Raw genomic sequence first — 18,942 nt, 5'->3', positions numbered from 1 at the left:
ACCATGGAGAGACCTGGTTTGAACAAAGACATTGGATTCTTATCCCATTATACATGACCAAGCCATTTCTCACCTTCTCATCCCTTGCCTTTTCCTGTAAGACCTATTACAGTCGTTTCAGTGTATCTGAAGAAGTGTGCATGCACACGAAAGCTCATACCAAGAACTAACTTAGTTGGTCTTTAAGGTGCTACTGGAAGGAATTTTTTTATTTTGCTCTTCTGCTGGTTACTGCTCCCTGGAGCGGGTGCAATGGGAGGAAGGCCCTCCCCGCTGCTCTGGGAAGATGAAACATAAGCAGAGGCCAGCTGGATCAGGCCAGCGGCCCATCTAGTTCTCACGCTGGCTAAATATCCCCAGGAACCAAAAGCTCTAAATCAGTGTTTTCCCAACCTTGGGACTCCAGCTGCTTTTGGACTACAATTCCCATCATCCCAGACTACGGGTCTTGGTAGCTAGGGATGATGAGAGTTGTAGTCCAAAAACCGCTGGAGTCCCAAGGTTGGGAAACTCTGCTCTAAATAGACTGCATCTGGAACTGGAGGTTCCGTAAACGCCTAAGAGCCTAGAGACAACATCATGCCAACTGCCTGTCCAGGCCAGCCCCCTGTTCTCACGGTGGCCAACCGGGTGCCCCTAACGGAAAGAGCCCACCCTCCCTCCTGTGGCTTCCAGCAGCTGAGATTCAGAAGCATTGTAGTAGTTATCAAGAGCCCTCCACTCTTCCATGAGTTTTCCCAGTCTGCTTTTGAAGCCGTCCAAGTTGGTGGCCTCACTGCCTCCTGTGGGAAGGAGTTCCACAGATTAACTATGCACTGTGAAGTAAGACCTCCTTCCCAAAACGAGACTCCTGCAGCAGCAGAGTGGTTCTGGGTAGCTTTCTTGAGCCAGCTACCTGTCAACGCTAGTCCCTGTGACCCTGCCCCACTGGCAGCCTCTGGCCTTGCACTAGGTGGCTTTGAAAGGGGTCTTCCCTGCCACATCTAGGTTGGTGGCCATTGCTGCCTCCTGTGTCACCCCCACTTGTGATTCCTGGCAGTCTGTATTCAGAGACATGCGGCCTCCGGCTGCAGAGGCGGAACATAAATCATTCACTGCTAAACCCTGGCCAAGAGAAGCTATACATCCTTGCTGTCTCCCATCAGCACTCCAGAGGACTAAGGAACTGGAGTTAAGGAAGTATGAAGCCGCCACGAAGCTCCTCACTCCTTTATTTCACCCTCAGAGGCTCCAGGGAAGAATTGGTTGGCAACCTTTTCAGTATCTGGAACCTCATAGCACCACCATAGCAGTATATGGTGTCTTATAACATCCCAGTTTCTAGCCCTCTTGATCACAAGTTTTAAAATGCCCCTCAATAAAGGCATATGGCCTGCAGCTATGGGGCAGAATATTCAGTTTGCATTGCAAAAGCCCCAGGTTCAGTAAGAAGGGGACTCGTGGGGGGGGGGAGGTCTAGAAGGAGCCCTGAGATTTCCTGCAGTCAAAGCAGGCTAGGAGGACTCGCCATTTGACTCCGGGTGGCACTGTGGGTTAAACCACAGAGCCTAGGACTTGCCGATCAGAAGGTTGGCAGTTCGAATCCCTGCAGCGGGGCGAGCTCCTGTTGCTTGGTCCCTGCTCCTGCCAACCTAGCAGTTCGAAAGCACCTCAAAGTGCAAGTAGATAAATAGGTACCACTCTGGCGGGAAGGTAAATGGCGTTTCCGCGTGCTGCTCTGGTTCGCCAGAAGCGGCTTAGTCATGCTGGCCACATGACCCGGAAGCTGTATGCCGGCTCCCTTGGCCAATAAAGCGAGATGAGCGCTGCAACCCGAGTCGGTCACGACTGGACCTAATGGTCAGGGGTCCCTTTACCTTTAAGGATGCTTCATATGTACCAGGGGGAAGAAAACCAATGGGGACTTCCTGAAATAACCACAAGCGGCTTCTTCACCCACCATGTTTCTCCCCTCTCCTGAGTAATTACAAATCCAAACTTCTCTCCCATAGGGGAAACAAATAATATGTCAAATTCTGCCCAGTGTCCAAGAAGACCCAAACTTTGCAACAACAGTACAAGGTACACACAAGGATGCCACCCCTTCTCCTCCAAATTGCACAATGCATCTTAAGGCAAATGTGGCTGGGGGTTCCTCCTGTCCCTGCTGAACAGGCTCCTTTGGGGCTTTGTCTCCTCGGGTCTAAACATGCCCATACACACACTCAGGACTAGCACCTTCTGTTCACCCGGGCTTTCCCGAAGATACAGAGTTCCCAGACACTTGTGAAACAAACCCAAAACCTGAAGGCATTTGCTTACCAAAGAAAAAATCAGACTCCACATTTATTATAAAAAAAAGAGCAGAACAGGGCAAGGAAGGCAGAAGCAAGGCGGAGAGTTCAGGGCTGGCAGGTGGCGCGGTGCCAACACAGGTATGGTTAGTTTGGTTCTGAAACCCGTTATTTACTTGAAGGACGAGACCATGAGTCTGTGCTCCCAGGGCACGGGGCGGGGGAGAGGGCGGAGGGGTGCGCTGGGAGGATTCTCCCCCCAACCCCCAGCTCCCCACCCCGTCAGTTCCCCGATCCCCGGGCTTTAGTGCGATGGGAGAGAGCAAGGGGGCGAAGCAGTCCTCATTCCCCCATGTGTGTCCGCAAGTGGTACTTGAGGGACTGCTTGTAGCGGAAGCACTTGGCGCACTCCGTGCAGGGGTAGGGCCTCTCGCCAGTGTGCGCCCGCTGGTGCTCCAGGAGGTGGTGCTTCTGGGTGAAGTTCTTCCCGCACTCGGTGCAGTGGTAGGGCCGCTCGCCGGTGTGGATGCGTTGATGCTCCAGCAGGTGGTGCTTGCGGATGAAGCCCTTGCCGCACTCGCCGCAGGCGTGGGGCCGCTCCCGCGTGTGCACCCGGTAGTGGTTGGTCAGCTTGGACTTCTCGCTGAAGGTCTTGTCGCACTGGCTGCACTTGTAGGGCCGCTCGCCCGTGTGAGTCCGCTGGTGCCGCAGGAGGTGCGAGGGGCGGCTGAAGGCCTTGCCGCACTGCGGGCAGATGAAGGACAGCTCGTTCTTGCCGGCGTGCACCCGCTGGTGCATGGCCAGCGAGATCTGCAGCCGGAAGCTCTTGCGGCACTCGCCGCACGAGTACGGCCGCTCGCCCACGTGCGTGATCTGGTGCTTGCTCAGGCTCGACTTGTGGCTGAAGCTGCTCTCGCACTCCCCGCACTTGTAGGGCTTCCCCGGGGCCGGCGGGGGCCTGGGCTGCGGCTTGAGGCTGCGCTTGTCGGGGTAGGCCTGGCCCCGCCGGGGCGGGGGAGCCACCCCGCGCCGCGCGGTGTGCAGCCGTTGGTGCAGCAGGAACTGTTGCTTGATGCGGAAGCTGAGGTCGCAGGCATGGCACTCGTAGGGGCCTTCCTTGAGGTGGTTGCGCTGGTGGATGATGTAGTTGATGCGCAGCATGAAGCTCTTGCCGCACTCCGGGCAGATGTACGGCCTCTCGCGCGTCCGGTTCCTCTGCTGGAGGGTGACCGGCCGCGACTCGACGCCACTGTCCCTTTCGCACAGAGGGGCGCAGATGCCCACCGTGGCCCTGGAGGGCTTCACCACCCGCTTCTCTTCCCGCATCACTTCCACGTTGCAATTCAGCGAGCAGGGGGGCTCTGCTCTCGAGGAGAACAGCCCACGTGGCTCCAAGTTGACAGGGTCTTCTTCTTCTTCCTCCTCCTCCTCCTCTTCCTCTTCTTCCTCCTCCTCCTCCTCCATTTTGATCACAATGCCGCCATCTTGGAGGGAAACAAAAGGAAAGGTCAGGGCGTCACTTGATCGGCAGGGGAAACATTTCAGGGTTAAAGTTTTTCCAGGATTTCCTGAAAACGGCCTGCCAGTTTGTTGACAGTCATCAGTCCCTGCAACCCTCTCAATGCTAAAGAGTTGGAATTACTTTTCTTTCTTTTTTTAAAAAATGGCAACTTTCGCAATCCACACAGACTACCCTAAGGAAGTCAGATTAGCCGCAACCAGAGCCAGGGCCTTTTCAACACTGGCTCCGGCCTGGTGGAACACTCTTTCTCATGAGACCAGGGCCCTGAAGAATCAGATTTCTTTCCGCAGGACTTGTAAGACAGAGTTGTTCCGCCTGGCCTTTGGCTTGGAGTAAATTTGATCCCCTCTTTCCTTTTTCCCTTCTCCTTCTGTATTGTAACTCCTATTTGGGGACTTCCCTGGCTTTTTTTTTTGGCCCACGTAGGACCAGTCTGGATAGTTAGCCTTGGTGAAGACTTGACGTTTTCATCCCCAAAAGTTTTTGATTTGAGTTCCTACTGAAATGAGGCTGCATTTTAATGTTGCATTTCAATCAATTGTTTTTATACCGATGTTGGCCTTGGCTGGGGAGGGCAGGGCATAAATAAATTATTTTATTTTTATTATTATTATTATTATTATTATTATTATTATTACATTGATCAGAGTGGTTATATGGCTTTGGGGAATGGCTGAATTTGCTCTATCAGCAGGGCTGGGGGTGAGGAGAGAAGAAGAGAGGTAACCACGCACCCCTCCGGGAACAACACTGATCAAGGGGGAGTGGTAGGGGGAAAGGAAGTTTGCACTGCAAGATTGTGAGGTGCTGCTCTCCCCAGCCTCAGAGCTACCCTCAGTTCGCACTCATGCACCAAGAGGTGGATGGCAAGAGCCAGAATATAAGCTGGGAAACCTTTATGCAAACCCCAGGTCAGCCCAAGACTCCCTTGAAGGCTCCCTGGCCCACTTCACTCAGAGAATCAAAGGACGTCTGTGCTGCTCTACTGCCAGCAGCACAGATGGAAATACAGTCATACCTCGGGTTAAAGACGCTTCAGGTTGAGCATTTTCAGGTTGCGTTCTGCGGCGACACGGAAGTAACAGAACGGGTTACTTCCGGGTTTCGCTGACTGCGCATGTGAAGATGCTCAAAATGACGTCACACGCATGCACAGAAGCGGCGAATTGCAGCCCGCGGATGCGCAGGTTGCGTTCTGCTCAGGATACGAGCAGGGCTCCGGAACAAATCCCGTTCGCATTGAGAGGTACCACTGTATCTAAACGCTTGAAATCAGGCCAGGGTCTGACACCTGACTCATGGTATACGCAGGTATGCGTTAGAAAAACTGACACATCAACTGCATGCTGCCAGAGGGAGACTGGACCCACTGCTGTTCCCTGCAACCTGGCCAACAACTCGAAGACCCCCAAAATCGCGTGCAAGAGAGAGAGACTTACTAGAGTGAAATAGTCCATTGGCTATGCTATTTGTCTTAAGGCTCCTTTGGAACACTGGGGCTGTTTGCAGTATTGATGGAACAACCATCAAGTTGTATTTGGTTAAGTTGATTGATTTCTCAGAAAATTAATAAACCTTGTTTTGCAAGCTCTTACCTGTGCATGTGCCGTGCTGGACAGTTACTCTCTTGATTTCCCCGAAGCCCATGTCGTAGTCGCCCACTTCCTCAAGGTTATTCCCTGCAAAGTTCCCCAGAGGTGTGGCTGCGCTGTAAGGACTTCTGCAGGGGGCTTCTTGATCCAGGCCCTGGAAATCCCCCTCTGAGCTCCCGGACATTTGGTGTGGCTCCAGGTCTTCCGGGCAGTCGTCGGAATGGGGCTCCTCTGTTTTGATCACCACCCTGATGCCAGCTGCGGGAGGAAGGATTCAGAAAGGAAGAGATTTTCAAAAAAATTTTTTTACAAAAATGTAAAATTGCAGTAGGATCAGCGAAAGCCTGCAGCGACAACATAGCAAGGAAGGGGCTGGCAACAGCTCTTGCTGTTCTCAAGAAACCACCTTCAACACCCAGAACCTGCATGTTCTGCGACTGGACTAGGATGCACCAGGAACGCAGCACCATCATTCCACGCGGACTCCAGACTAGGTAGCTTATTTATATATTTATCGCTTTTATATCCCACCTAGACAGCATCTTAAAAAGCAGAGACATCACCTTGTCAACAAAGGCCCGTATAGTTCAAGCTATGGTTTTCCCAGTCGTGATGTATGGAAGAGAGAGCTGGACCATAAAGAAGGCTGATCGCCGAAGAATTGATGCTTTTGAATTCTGGTGCTGGAGAAGACTCTTGAGAGTCCCATGGACTGCAAGAAGATCAAACCTCTCCATTCTGAAGGAAATCAGCCCTGAGTGCTCACTGGAAGGACAGATCCTGAAGCTGAGGCTCCAAGACTTTGGCCACCACATGAGAAGAGAAGACTCCCTGGAAAAGACCCTGATGTTCGGAAAGATGGAGGGCACAAGGAGAAGGGGACGACAGAGGACGAGATGGTGGGACAGTGTTCTGGAAGCTACCAGCATGAGTTTGACCAAACTGCGGGAGGCAGTGGAAGACAGGAGTGCCTGGCGTGCTCTGGTCCAGGGGGTCACGAAGAGGCGGACACGACTAAACAACAAATATCCCACCCTTTTGCCTGGACTGCTGCAATGCCCTCTACATGGGGCTGCCCCTAAAGCTGCAGCTGGCACAAAGTGCAGGAGCTGTTGATATTTTCACCCCCTCGCATTGCAAGAATCTCCTGATCTGATGTTTTGAGAAAGGAGTGGGCGAAAACTGCTCTTCTCCTCTTCCACTCCTGACTGAATGCCTTACTCTGTTTGTAGAGAGAGTCTTATCTATGTTGTGACTAGGTGGCTGAGTGGGAGATGTAACACTCATGCAAGCCAGTAGTTCGTTAGTTTGTAGTAGCTATTATAAATAAAAGGAGTTACGCTTCATGGCTAGCTTCCGCATTATTTATACTCTGCATGAGTCTGGTGTTCACAATGCACAGTTGTGGGTCCAGAGCGCTGGGACCTGTTTCCCAGGATTGCAAGGTCTCTGAAAGTGCTCCAGTCACCTAGCCCAGTTGGGGCAGAACCAGCTATTGAGCCCAGTCACTGCACATCGGTTGAAAGGCGTACTGACAGGTGCTAGGCTGCTCTTAGCACGAGAAACCTGCAAGCAGGATTTGAGCACAACAGCACCTCTCCCCTCCTGTGGTTTCCAGCAGCTAGGATTCAGAAGCACCCCCGCCTCAAATTCTGGAGGCCCAGCACAGCCATCATGGCTACGATTTGCATAAAACCTGTTTTGTGACAGTGGGGTTTGTTTGTAAAAAGAAGCGAGAAATAAATACTGAAGCAGGACTAAACAGTTCTGTCTGGACTTAAAGCAGTGCCTTTTGTTGCAGGACACACACACACCCCACACATGGAGACAGACCTGCAGCACAAATCCTACAGACCCTTTGCTCACCTGCAGTAGGATCTGGAAGACTGCCTTGCTCTTCTGAGTCCTGCTCATCTCCAAGACACGAGTCGGTACCAGGCTCTGCCTGGGCCAAAACGCCCGGCTTAGAAATTGCATAGTCTGTTGGAGACAAAGAACAAGACGGTCACCTTTTTAGGAGATGGGTGAGAGGCAGTTAAGTCAGCATTTTAAATGACCATTTTACATGGTTTTATGTGTAAACCGCTTACAGATTTCTGTTGATTAAGCGGCAAATAAATTTTGACAAATAAATAAATGTATCTTGATTGCATTGCAATTTTAAATTGTTGTAAGCCACACCGAGTGGTGCATGGGCACTAGACGGGCAGGGGAGAAATTCTGCACATGAACAAACAAATAAATATAAACATAAAAATAAATTATATTTATACCCCACCCTCCCTGGCCAGAGCTGGGCTCAGGGCAGATAACACCAATAAAATCACAGTAAAAAACATAATGGGGGGGGACCCAATTTAAAACACAGGTCAAAATGCAATTTAAAATGCAGCCTCATTTTAAAGTAGCTGATAAATCAAGACCATAAGGGGAGGGAAACATAAGGGTCAGACTGAGTCCAAACCAAAGGCCAGGCGGAACAGCTCTGTCTTGCAGGCCCTGCGGAAAGATGTCAAGTCCCGCAGGGCCCTAGTCTCTTGGGACAGAGCTTTCCACCAAGTCGGGGCCAGTGCTGAAAAGGCCCTGGCCCTAACCCTAACATGAGACAAAAGGAGAAGAAAGAGGTGAACTACTTTCATGAACAGGTCCAAAAACACACAGCATCAAAGTGTTGCATGAACAGGCAGCCAATAGATTCAGGTAGGTAGCTGTGTTGGTCTGCCGAGGTCGAAATAAATAAATAAAAACCTAGAAAAAGATTATTTAAAAAACTCTTCCCCAAAAAATCCTTTAAAAGAATCAAGTCCTTAAAAAAACTCCCCCCCCCTAAAAAAGTATTTAAAAGAATCCTTCCCAAAAAAATAAAAAAAATGTCCAGTAGCACCTTAGAGACCAACTAAGTTTGTTCTGGGTATAAGCTTTTGTGTGCATGCACACTTCTTCAGATACTCTGAAACAGAAGTCATCAGACCCTTCTATATAGTGAGAGGGTGGGGAGGGGTATTTCTCAGAAGGGTGGTGGGAATGGGTGATTGGCTAATAGGTATGGTAAACCTGTTGACGACTATTAACAAAAGGCATGAATCTTATCTATCATTCCCCAACATCTACCTGTATTTTTCGCTCTATAAGACGCACCAAACCATAAGACGCACCTAGTTTTTGGAGCAGGAAAACAAGAAAAAAAAATTCTGAATCCCAGAAGCCAGAACAGCAAGAGGGATCGCTGTGCAGAGAAAGCGGCAATCCCTCTTGCTGTTCTGGCTTCTGGGATAGCAGCGCAGCCTGCATTCGCTCCATAAGACACACACACATTTCCCCTTACTTTTTAGGAGGGAAAAGTGAGTCTTATAGAGCAAAAAATACAGTAATTTGACGCAAAGACACAGTTTCTGCCTGTAAATCATACTCTTTACATGAAGAGAGAGGGGTGGAGGTAGGGACATATTTTATTTTGTTGCCTCCTTTACGTTTCATAGAATCACAGAATCACAGAATTTTAGAGTTGGAAGGCACCCCAAAGGTCATCTAGCCCAACCCTGACGCATCCCTGACAGATGGCCATGCAACCTCTGCTGAACAACCTCTAAGGCAGCGGTTCTCAAGCTGTGGGTCCCCAGATGTTGTTGGACTACAACTCCCATCATCCCTGAGCTCTGGCCTTGCTAGCTAGGGGTGATAGGAGTTGTAATTCAAAGGCTGCTCTAAGGAAGGAGAGAAAGTTGAGAAAGGCTGCTCTAAGGAAGGAGAGTCCACAACCTCCCAAGGGAGACCGTTCCACTGTCAAACAGCTCTTCCTCTTGGGGGAATTCGTGGCATGTTCCAAAATGCAGGCTGCTTTTGATAGGGACCCTTCTTTACTCTTTAGATCAAGGTGTGTATCTCACACGAGTTGCTTCCTGCTTATAACTTCGCTGCCTGAGGCACAATCGCTATACCCTCTCGCTTTCAGTCCATGCAATAAACCCGATTTATTCCTCTTGTGCGTGAACTTCCTGGGGCATAAGGTTAAGAGTAAACACATACAGTATTTGTAATGAACACGTTTTATAACTCTGGCCAAAGGTCTGAAACCTCTTGGCAATGTGTGTCGGGAGACACAGGAATGCTGGGTTCAGACACAAGCTTGTAACAACGTCAATCGCAATTCCAGGCTGGTTATCAACGTGACAAGATCAACCATGCAAATTCCGATTTAGAAAGTGGGGATGCCCATTTCCCAATCAATCAATCAATCAAAGAATCAGCTGAACAGACAATGGTCCAGAGCGCCGGACGTAATGAGAGTGGAAATGGCTTCCAGCAGATTCAGCAAATGATCTGGCTTAAGTAGGGACGGCATACGCAGAGTGCCCCGTGATTATCTGGCACCAGACACAAATGCTGCACACAGTCTATGGATATGGCTTGGCACTCAAATTCAGCCCTTCCCCGGAAGGGTGCATGGAGTTCCCTGTCCAGGCCAGCTGGAGTCCACAACAGCCTTGTGCAACATTACCCAGAGAGATCAAGGATTCGTGGTTCCCCTTCATTAAGTTCTTGTACAGCTCTTTCTGCCACTCCTCCAGCTTCTCCCACTCCTTTTCGTTGAAATAGACGGACACGTCGTCAAACGTCACGGGCACCTGCAACCACAAGAGCTGTCAGTATTCTCCAAGCTTCTCATCCAACCAACATTTCGCACCTGCTTTTGTAAGAGCTAGGATCCCAGCTGGAAACCACTGGGCCAAAATCAGTCACTGTAAGTTCTCTTATTGGAAACATTATGGAAAAGTACGCCAATCTTTCCCCCTTAACATCTGGTTCACAAAGGCCTTGCGTATCATAGTTTCAGATAAATTGACCCATTTGATATGTGTTTTGCAAGGCACTGCTAAGCCAATGGACTACGTGGTGGAGGTATATTAAAAAACAAATGCGTGGATTGCAGGTTCTCTCCAAATTTGCTTCTGTTTGGCACTGATCACATCTGAATAGTAGCTCTCTTCACTTCTACAATAAATAATAATAATAATAATAATAATAATAATAATAATAATAATAATATTTATATCCCGCCTTCCCCAGCCAAAGCCCGGCTCAGAGTGGCTAACAACAGTAAAATAATACAGCATTCTAAAATCAATTCATTATAAAATCAGTTCAAATCAAATTGATGGCAACCATTGGGCTAGAGTTCTGTGAAGAATTACCAAAGGAGGGGGGTCAGGCTGTGCCCTGGCCAAAGGCCTGGTGGAACAGCTCTGTCTTGCAGGCCCTGCGGAAAGATGTCAAGTCCCGCATGGCCCTAGCCTAGTCTCTTGGGACAGAGTGTTCCACCAGATCGGAGCCGCAGCCGAAAAAGCCCCAGCTCTGGTTGAGGCCATCCTAACCTCTTTGTGGCCTGGGACCTCCAAGATGTTTTTGTGTGAAGACCGTTATTAATGCTCCCATTCTCTTGACTGATCTTGGATTGAACATTTTTATTTTCTGAACTAGTATCTAGCCATGCATGTATATCTTCACCATGACTGTATGGTGAACTAACTACAGTTATCACCATGGTTGTCCTCCCAAGCATCAAATGAGTGAGCACACCCCCCCCTAACTCTCCCGGTCCCCCACCTCCTAGTCCTTATTCAAAACATCCCCAACAGCTCAATCCTTTGCAGTAAGTTCCCATGAACTCAGTATCACTTAGTCCCAAGGAATGTGCCAGATGTTGTCAACTGCAATTCCCATCTGCCCCAGCCAGCATAGGCAATAGCCGGGAATGATGGGAGTTGTAGTCCAACAGCGTCTCTGCCTTAGAAGAACTCTCCTCCCTCTGTCAGCTTTGCCACCAAACAAAAGGCATAGATTAAGCAGAACCGATTTCACCGTCGCAAATTGTTTCAAACTGCAGAAATTGGGTGTCTGAATTGTGCAGATATCTAGACTCCATCTCTATGTAAATTATAGCTTCTTCTGGACAGCTGTCTCACTTCATCTTCTTTAAATAAAAAAGAAGAAATTTAGATTCCCTCTTCTGAGCTCTCTATTTCTGCAAACCTTTCCTCTCAGCGTGAGTTAACTAAATGCAACCAAGATGAAACAAAATAAAGCTCAAGAGTGGTTTTTTTAATCTTTCAATCTCAACACTGACTCGCCCTGCCCAGGGACATTAGACAGGGCCTTGTTTTCCCAAGTCCCAGTTTTCCCTAGATCAGATCAAAGGTCCATCTACTCAAAGATCCTGTTTTCCAACCATAGTCAACCAAAGAAGGCCTGAAGGCAATAACTTGATCCTGCTGTTGCTCCCCACTAACTGGGACTCAGTGATAGACTGCTCTTGCATATCGAGGTTCCATAAATCTTGCTTGACCGTGCAGTCCTGCACATGCCTACTCAGAAGTTGGCTTCAATGAGTCCATATGACTGCAGCCTCATAGACTTGTCATCTACCATGCATTTGTTTAAATTCCTTTTAAAGCTTCACAATAATAATTACAATAATAATTTATTATTTATACCCCGCCCATCTGACTCGGTTTTCCCAGCCACTCTGGGCAGCTTCCAACAGAATATTTAAAACACGATAAAACATCAAACATTAAAATCGTCCCTTGGCAGGGCGGCCTTCAGATGTCTCCTAAAAGTCAGATAGTTGTTTATTTCCTTGACATCTGATGGGAGGGCAGACACCACTACCGAGGAGGCCCTCTGCCTAGTTCCGTGTAACCTCACTTGTCGCAGGGAGGGAACCGCCAGAAGGCCCTCAGCGCTGGACCTCAGCGTACGGGCCGAACGATGGGGGTGGAGACGCTCCTTCAGGTATACAGGACCGAGGCCGTTTGGGGCTTGAAAGATCAACACCAGCACTTTGAATTGTGCTCGGAAACGTACTGGGAGCCAATGTAGGTCTTTCAGGACCAGTGTTATGTGGTCTCGGCGGCCGCTCCCAGTCACCAGACTAGCTGCCACATTCTAGATTAGTTGTTTTCATGCTCAGGTTTTCATGCTCAGATCACGGATCTAGGTGGAAGATACAACATTATCCTGCAGCACCAATGAGGCCCTTACCTTGGGGGTTTCTCCCTTGGAGCCTGGGGGGAACCTGAGGATCCAGAAATTACGGTTCTTCAGCAGGTTCTCCATGTTCTCCAGCCTCCTTTGCAGCAGCCCGTACTCCTGGATCAGAGTCCCCAAAGCAGCCCACTTGCTCTCCAGTTGGTTCCCGATTTCCACAGCTGTTTTCTCGCAGTCTATTATCTTCTTCTCCGCCATCCCCGTCCTGCCCTCCAAATCCAGCAACCGCGTGGCGTGAGACTCCACCTTCTTCTCCATCGCTTGGAAGGACGCCACCAAGGTGAGAGAGATCTCGGCGGTCTGCGTTTCCCTTTCGAACATTTGGTCGGGGTTGGTGGGGAGCCGAGGAGGAAACCGCCGCCGAGGCTCCCGGTCCAGTTCTGATGCCTGGTTGAAGAATAAGACAGGGGTTAGGGGAAACAGCCACAGCAACTGGTTTGCACGCAGGAGGTCCAAGGCTCAATTGCAGGCATCTCCAGCAAGGGCTGGCAAAAATCTCTGTCTGAAAACCTGGAGAGGCACTGACAGTGCAGAGCAGTGGTGGTAGACCTGTTGGTCTCTAAACATCGACTCCCAGCTCCCATCTGCTCCAGCAGCCGACATGACCAAGTCAGGGACGATGGGAGTTGTAGTCCCATAACATCTAGAGGCCCACAGGTCCCCCAAGACTAGTGAAGGTGATAGTGAGCTGGATGGACCATTGGTCTGATCCAGGATAAGCAGCTTCCAGTGCTCATTGTCCTGCAATGAAAATATGAATGCACTGCTCCACACTTGAGAACATAAGAAGAGCGTGCAGGATCAGGCCAATGGCCCATTTAGCATCCTGTTCTCACAGTGGCCAGCCAGCAGGAGGGGAAGAGGACTCTCCCCTCCTGTGGTCTCCAGCCACAAGAATTCGGAAGCACTGCTGTCTCTGCCTGTGGATGCAGAACACAGCCATTGTGGCCGGTAGCCGTTGACAGCTCTCTCCCCCTCCATGAATTTGTTTAATCCTCTTTGAAAGCCATCCATGTTTGTGGCCATTGCTGCCTCCTGTGGCATTGAGTTCCACAGTTTAACTATGCACTGCATGAAAGAGAACTTTCGTTTATCTATCCCAGATCTTCCAACATTCAGCTTCACTGGGATGCCCACAGGTACGAAGGAGAAAAACCTTTCTCCACCCACTTTCTAGATGCCATGCACCGTTTTATAAACTTCTCTCATGTTGCTTCTTACCTTTTCTCTAAACTAAAAAGTCCCAAACGCTGCAACCTTCCTCCACAGGGGAGTCATTCCATCCCCTTGATCATTTTGGTTACCCACCATGAACTCGGTGTGGATCATTGGTTTTTTTTTTACTAGAATGTTTCTTACAACTATTTTTATATCACCAAAGGAGCCTACCAAGGGCATAACATATTGAATCATAGAATCATAGAGTTGAAAGAGACCACAAGGGCCATCGAGTCCAACCCCCTGCCAAGCAGGAAACACCATCAGAGCACTCCTGACATATGGTTGTCAAGCCTCTGCTTAAAGACCTCCAAAGAAGGAGACTCCACCACACTCCTTGGCAGCAAATTCCACTGTCAAACAGCTCTTACTGTCTTACTCTTATTGCATATGATATGATTGTTGCTGGGCAGTTGTTGTTTCACAACTTTACTTGCACCTCACTTTCTAAAGCAGTTAGATGTCCCTTTTCCCCATGTCCCTTTTTCTGTTGTTCGTCTGGCTTCTTCAGTGGCGAATGGGGCTGCGCTGCTAACCCCATTCACCTGGGAGGAAACCCTATTAAATTCAATGGACCTCAGTACAAATGAGTAGGCATTGTTAGGATGGACGCCTACTACCTCCACTGTGTCTGGAAACCCGTGTTAGAAACTCAGATATAGAAGCTAGTTGCCAAATTGCTCCTTAAACCAAGGTTACAGTCGCCAAAACGGAATGCCTAGTTGCCATTCGGGGCTCGAAAGTCGTATTTTTCAGTGTGACTTTTTGGTTCCCAAAATCCATTCCGATTGCGCCAATAAAATACAATGGATAGAATTCTACAGGATGTGTTGCTAGTGTGTGAAAACAGTCCAGATCCAAGGATCCCCAGGCATGCACCGCCAGTTGGTGGTGATGTCAAGCGCCATATTGTCTCCCAGGCATCTTCACTTGGTTGCAAGCAGCCGATAGCCAGGTGCAAAATGCGCCTGGTGAATTCTGAACGCTGCTGAATACCACGTGCTGGGAATTGAAAGTGCCATTGCATTGTTTTCCTGCCCCTGGGCTTCGCTTTGGACATTCAGGCTGGCCACTGCCAGGACAAGATGCTGAGCTAGATGAGACCCCTTTGGCCTCATCCAGCAGCTGGGCTTTTCTCAGCTTGCGCTGTAGGCCGATACTGCTGTTCTTGGCTTTGTGGCCTACCAAGCCCCAAAGGAGAGCACTGGCTATCCGTATTCCCTTGCACTGACTCGTGGGAAGATAGGCAGCCTTGGAAAAGGGAAGTCTTAGCCAATGCTCTCTGCCCAGGAGTACAGAAATAATTGCTCATTGTCCTCATTTCCAGAGGAGCAGCCGTCAAATCCTCCTGACCTCACTTTTTATAATCCCACCACTACCACCAAGTATATATGTACTTGCAGGTCAGGATAAGACTTCTGACGAAGCAGACTCTGGTCCACAAAAGCTTATGCCATAATAAGTTTGAGGTGCCACTCTTTAAAGACTTTTTGTTGTTGTTGCAGCCCACATTTTCAGTGGGCTCTCTTGGGATGCTTGAAACTTCAACTGGCTGGGGAGGGGGGATGTTCCAGCCCTGTGAGCCAGCAAGAAGAAACCTGTGATTCTCCAATGCTGCTGAACTTAAGCTTGTTTCGTTTCACCGTGCCCAACCTTGGGGCTGCTTGACAATGAAGGTGAATCCCTGTCATCCCTAATTGTTGGCCATTTGGATGGCTGATGGCATTTGGAAGATCCAACAGCACCTGGAGGGCAAACGATTCCTCACCACCACCCTTGCTAAGGACGCTAATCCGAAAGAGCAAGTCCCACTGACGGCAGTGAGGCTTACTTCAGAGGAGACGCCTGAAAGACAGAGCAGTAAGAATGTGAACTGGGCGCTCCCAATTCAAGCCCCCACTCTCAATTTGCTAGGCAAGTAGCCACAACAAAACCAGATCACTGAGATAATGTGTTTGATGGAAAACCCGAGCGCAGCTGGTCAAGAGCAAACGGGGCACACCCAGGGATATATCCAGTGCTAAAAGGCCAGGGCAAACAGGTTTCATTCTCATTAGCAGCTCCCCTTGTTGGGTAAACATGCAAGCAATTGTGTGCGAATGTACAGGAGCTGTTATTTTAATGGGCTGGGGTTTTGTTTGAGGGGTCTTGTTGGGGGCAGTTGTTGCTGTTAATTTTTTATATCTTTATTTTGGCTCTTACGATTCATGTGGAAATTGTTCAGCTTGGTTGTGTGCTTCCTTATTGTTCATGCCTGCTTTTGCTATGTCTGCAGTTACCAAAGTTTTTTTTTTTTATGTCGCAAGCCGCCTTGAGAATGGTTTTGTCTTTGGAAAGGTGGCGTCCAAACAGCACGATGGAATGATAATTTGGAATTTCTTGGATCTGTGGGCTAACCAACAGGCAAGGCAAGTGCATTGCCCATAGACCTGAACACACACATTTGCAGCAACACCTGCCTATACGAGAGGAAGGGCGTAACTACATGAGGCAAGTGTTTTCAAAGCAGGCACCCTCCAGATGTTTTGGATGAAAACTCCCATCATCAGCTCTCCCGTATGATGCTGGGGCTGATGGACATTGTAGTCCCTAAACATCTGGAAAGCATCTGGTTGGGAAAGGCTAGCATAAAAATCACCTTGCACCATTAGCTCAAAGCTCCAGTTTGTCTAGCATCCTGGCTGGCAGCCAAATGCCCTTCAGTCCTCACACACAGGGCATGGCAACAGGGCATGGCCCTGTTGTTATCCCCAGAATCTAGCAATCAGAGGTATACTGTCTCTGAGCTGTGAGGCTCCCTCAGAGTAGCATGGTCAGTAGAGCATGAGACTCTTAATCTCATGGGTCATGGGTTCAGTTCAAGCCCCCCATGGGGCAAAAGATTTCTGCGCTGCAGGGAGCTGGACTAGATGACCCTCACGGTCCCTTCCAACTCTACAATTCTATGATTCCACTTGGCTCCTGTGCTTAGCCCAGAGGCAGGAGAGCTACAGCAGGAGTGTAGGCTACCTGGCTTAGCTCTGTGAAAAGAAAGATCTGGAAGAGAACTGAGCTAGCAAAATGCTCCCTGTCATCACAGGTGCCCACGCTGCTCGTATTGATTGGTGTTTTAGAACTGATTTTGAGTTATTCAAATTGATGGTTTTAGAATTTTCCATAGAGCTGCTTTTTGCAGAAAGGCAGCATACAAATAAATAAAAATGGCACAACTTTGTGCATGTGTGTGTGTAATTCAACATCTCGCTGAACTTCTAACAGAAGCCAAAGCTCTAATGACACTCATCTAGACCTGATGTCTTCAGATATGGAGGGCACCAGGTTGATGGGGGAAAGCCAATTTATGTTGGCATGGATGCTTCCAAAACCAAGACAGTTGAAATTTAAGTTTGGAAGTAAGGATTGTGGGTCCTAGAAAAAAAATCCACAGAAACATATACCCTCAGTTACCACAAGTGACACATATGTATCTTAATATGCGCACAACTTGTATTTTAGAAGATACTCTGTATATATCAAAGACAGGGTGGTTGTTTAAAATAAAATTAAAAACCCAGTAAGGAGTAAAAGAAAAAGAAAAAGTGCCCCGTTGTTCCCCAAGACATTCAATATCTGCAAAGCTAAGCGCAACCTTCTGCCTGGTGGGGCAGCCCCATTTGCACTACAGACATGAACCAGGTTAACCACCGGGAATCTCCAGCTGGGGAAAGGCCCTAATAACTGCCTGACAAATAACAAAACCGTGGCAGAAGCCAGCTTGAGTCAGTCTCTCTTCCTTCTACCTCCAGCAGGGCTTGTGGTTCTTCAGAGAGGCTTTAGGTTGCTGCAGTTCCCCCATCAACTCTCAAAACCCCACTTCCTGGCTAACACCTTAGCGCTTCCTGTGTGAGCCCTGCCCAGGGGAGCTCTAAATTAAGAAGCAGAATGTCTATGCACTCCTTTGCGTAAGGCCGCAATCGTAATCCCACTTCACTGGGAGTGAGCTTTGCTGAACTCAGCGGGGCTTGCTTCTGAGTAGACTACAGCCTTAGCCAATAACTTTATTCTGAACAGGGGGAAATCCTATGCCAGGAGCATCCTTGCCTCAGGTGCATCAGAAGACAGCCCTGTGGCCACGCCTCCTTCCTCATTACCATTTTTTTAGGAGGGGAGGCTTGCCATGCATTTACAAGGCCCTGGCCATGGTACTGTTTTTAGGGTCAATTCTATCACAGGGCAAGCTGAACTCAACACACACACACAAACACACACGCTTCCCAGTTGCTCCAGAATGGTCCCTGTACCCAGCCTTCACCTGAGATTTCAGACACAGTTTAAGAGCAAGACCCAGAAAACTGGAGATTGTTCAGAGGAGATCTAACCCCACCAACATTTTCTAATGGAATATCTCTCCCCACACAAAGAAGAAATAACATCCTGTTCTCCAAACTGGTCTATAGAACGAAGAGCAGGAACCCCCTCGTTCCTGTCCAAAGACAGATCTGTTTTGGCTTCAGCTTAATATGAACAACAACATCCCATCTCTCTCTCTATCTCTCTCCCTGCACTCAAGGCTACTGACAGCTGGTTAGAAACATGCAGGGCAGGAGACAGAATTGGTGTCTGTGTCCGGCTCCGGAAGAAAGAAATGAAAGGTTGAAAGAGATCAGGGGGTTTCTCACAGACCCAAGGCTTGAAATCAACGCCTTGGGTGAAATCTGTGTAAGCAAGGAGGGCCGGAGGATTAAACGCTTACGCTTTCTTCTTCTTCGCCCCTCTTCCTAAAAGATCAGCACCACCTGGCTGGAGAGGGGTATTCCCAACAGGAATGGGGGTTTAGGGATAAGGGAGAGCAGGCAGGAGAGCAGGGTTATGGGATGGGGGGGGGGGCTAGCCCTCTTTGGAAAGGCAAATGCCCCAAGCCCCAATGATGGCCGAAAACAAAGCCTGATGTAAACAAATCTCTCTTTCTTCCCTCCCTCCCCCCCTCGCCCGCGTCTCATTCTACTGCACAGGCCACAAATGACCAGCTGGTTGTGCCATTTGCATGGTAGCAATAAGGTTAAGGGAAGGAAGGCGGGGTGTAATCTGCCAAACTGTGGCAGGAGAAGCCCAGGGAAAATCGGAAAGTGGGGGGCAGAAAACACACGCAGAGAGAGGGAGCAACGCTTGTGTCCCCCCACCACCACCCCTTTTTGCATAGATTTCAAGAGCTACGACAGAGGAGGCAGCCTCCAAGGACTGCAGCAAGCAGCTGTCTGGGCCGGCGTTTGACAGGCCCACCGGGTGGGAAAGTGGTGCTGGTGGGGGACCC

The 18,942-nt window shown here is 49.2% G+C and overlaps 1 protein-coding gene across 2 annotated transcripts in view; it reads right to left on the bottom strand.

Moving 5' to 3' along the window:
• Positions 1–2,312: 2,312 nt before the first annotated feature.
• Positions 2,313–18,942, bottom strand: part of LOC309514891 (zinc finger protein 777-like) — a 39,054-nt gene continuing 22,424 nt past the window's right edge. Inside the window, exons 3-7 of one of the 2 annotated variants that reach the window (XM_082192338.1) lie at positions 12,429–12,821; positions 9,886–10,012; positions 7,254–7,367; positions 5,391–5,645; positions 2,313–3,757 (exon numbers count right to left, since the gene is read on the bottom strand). In XM_082192338.1, coding sequence (XP_082048464.1) covers positions 2,616–3,757; positions 5,391–5,645; positions 7,254–7,367; positions 9,886–10,012; positions 12,429–12,821 — 2,031 coding nt within the window. In that variant the 3' untranslated portion in view covers positions 2,313–2,615. The remainder of the gene's footprint in view (positions 3,758–5,390; positions 5,646–7,253; positions 7,368–9,885; positions 10,013–12,428; positions 12,822–18,942) is intronic. The other variant, XM_082192342.1, reaches the window with a different exon arrangement.

This window comes from Podarcis vaucheri (assembly GCF_965113315.1).
Source record: "Podarcis vaucheri genome assembly, chromosome: 12".
NCBI classification, from domain to species: domain Eukaryota; kingdom Metazoa; phylum Chordata; class Lepidosauria; order Squamata; family Lacertidae; genus Podarcis; species Podarcis vaucheri.
The sequence above is the reverse complement of the archived record's forward strand: the minus strand, read 5'-3'. Positions and strand labels throughout refer to the sequence as shown.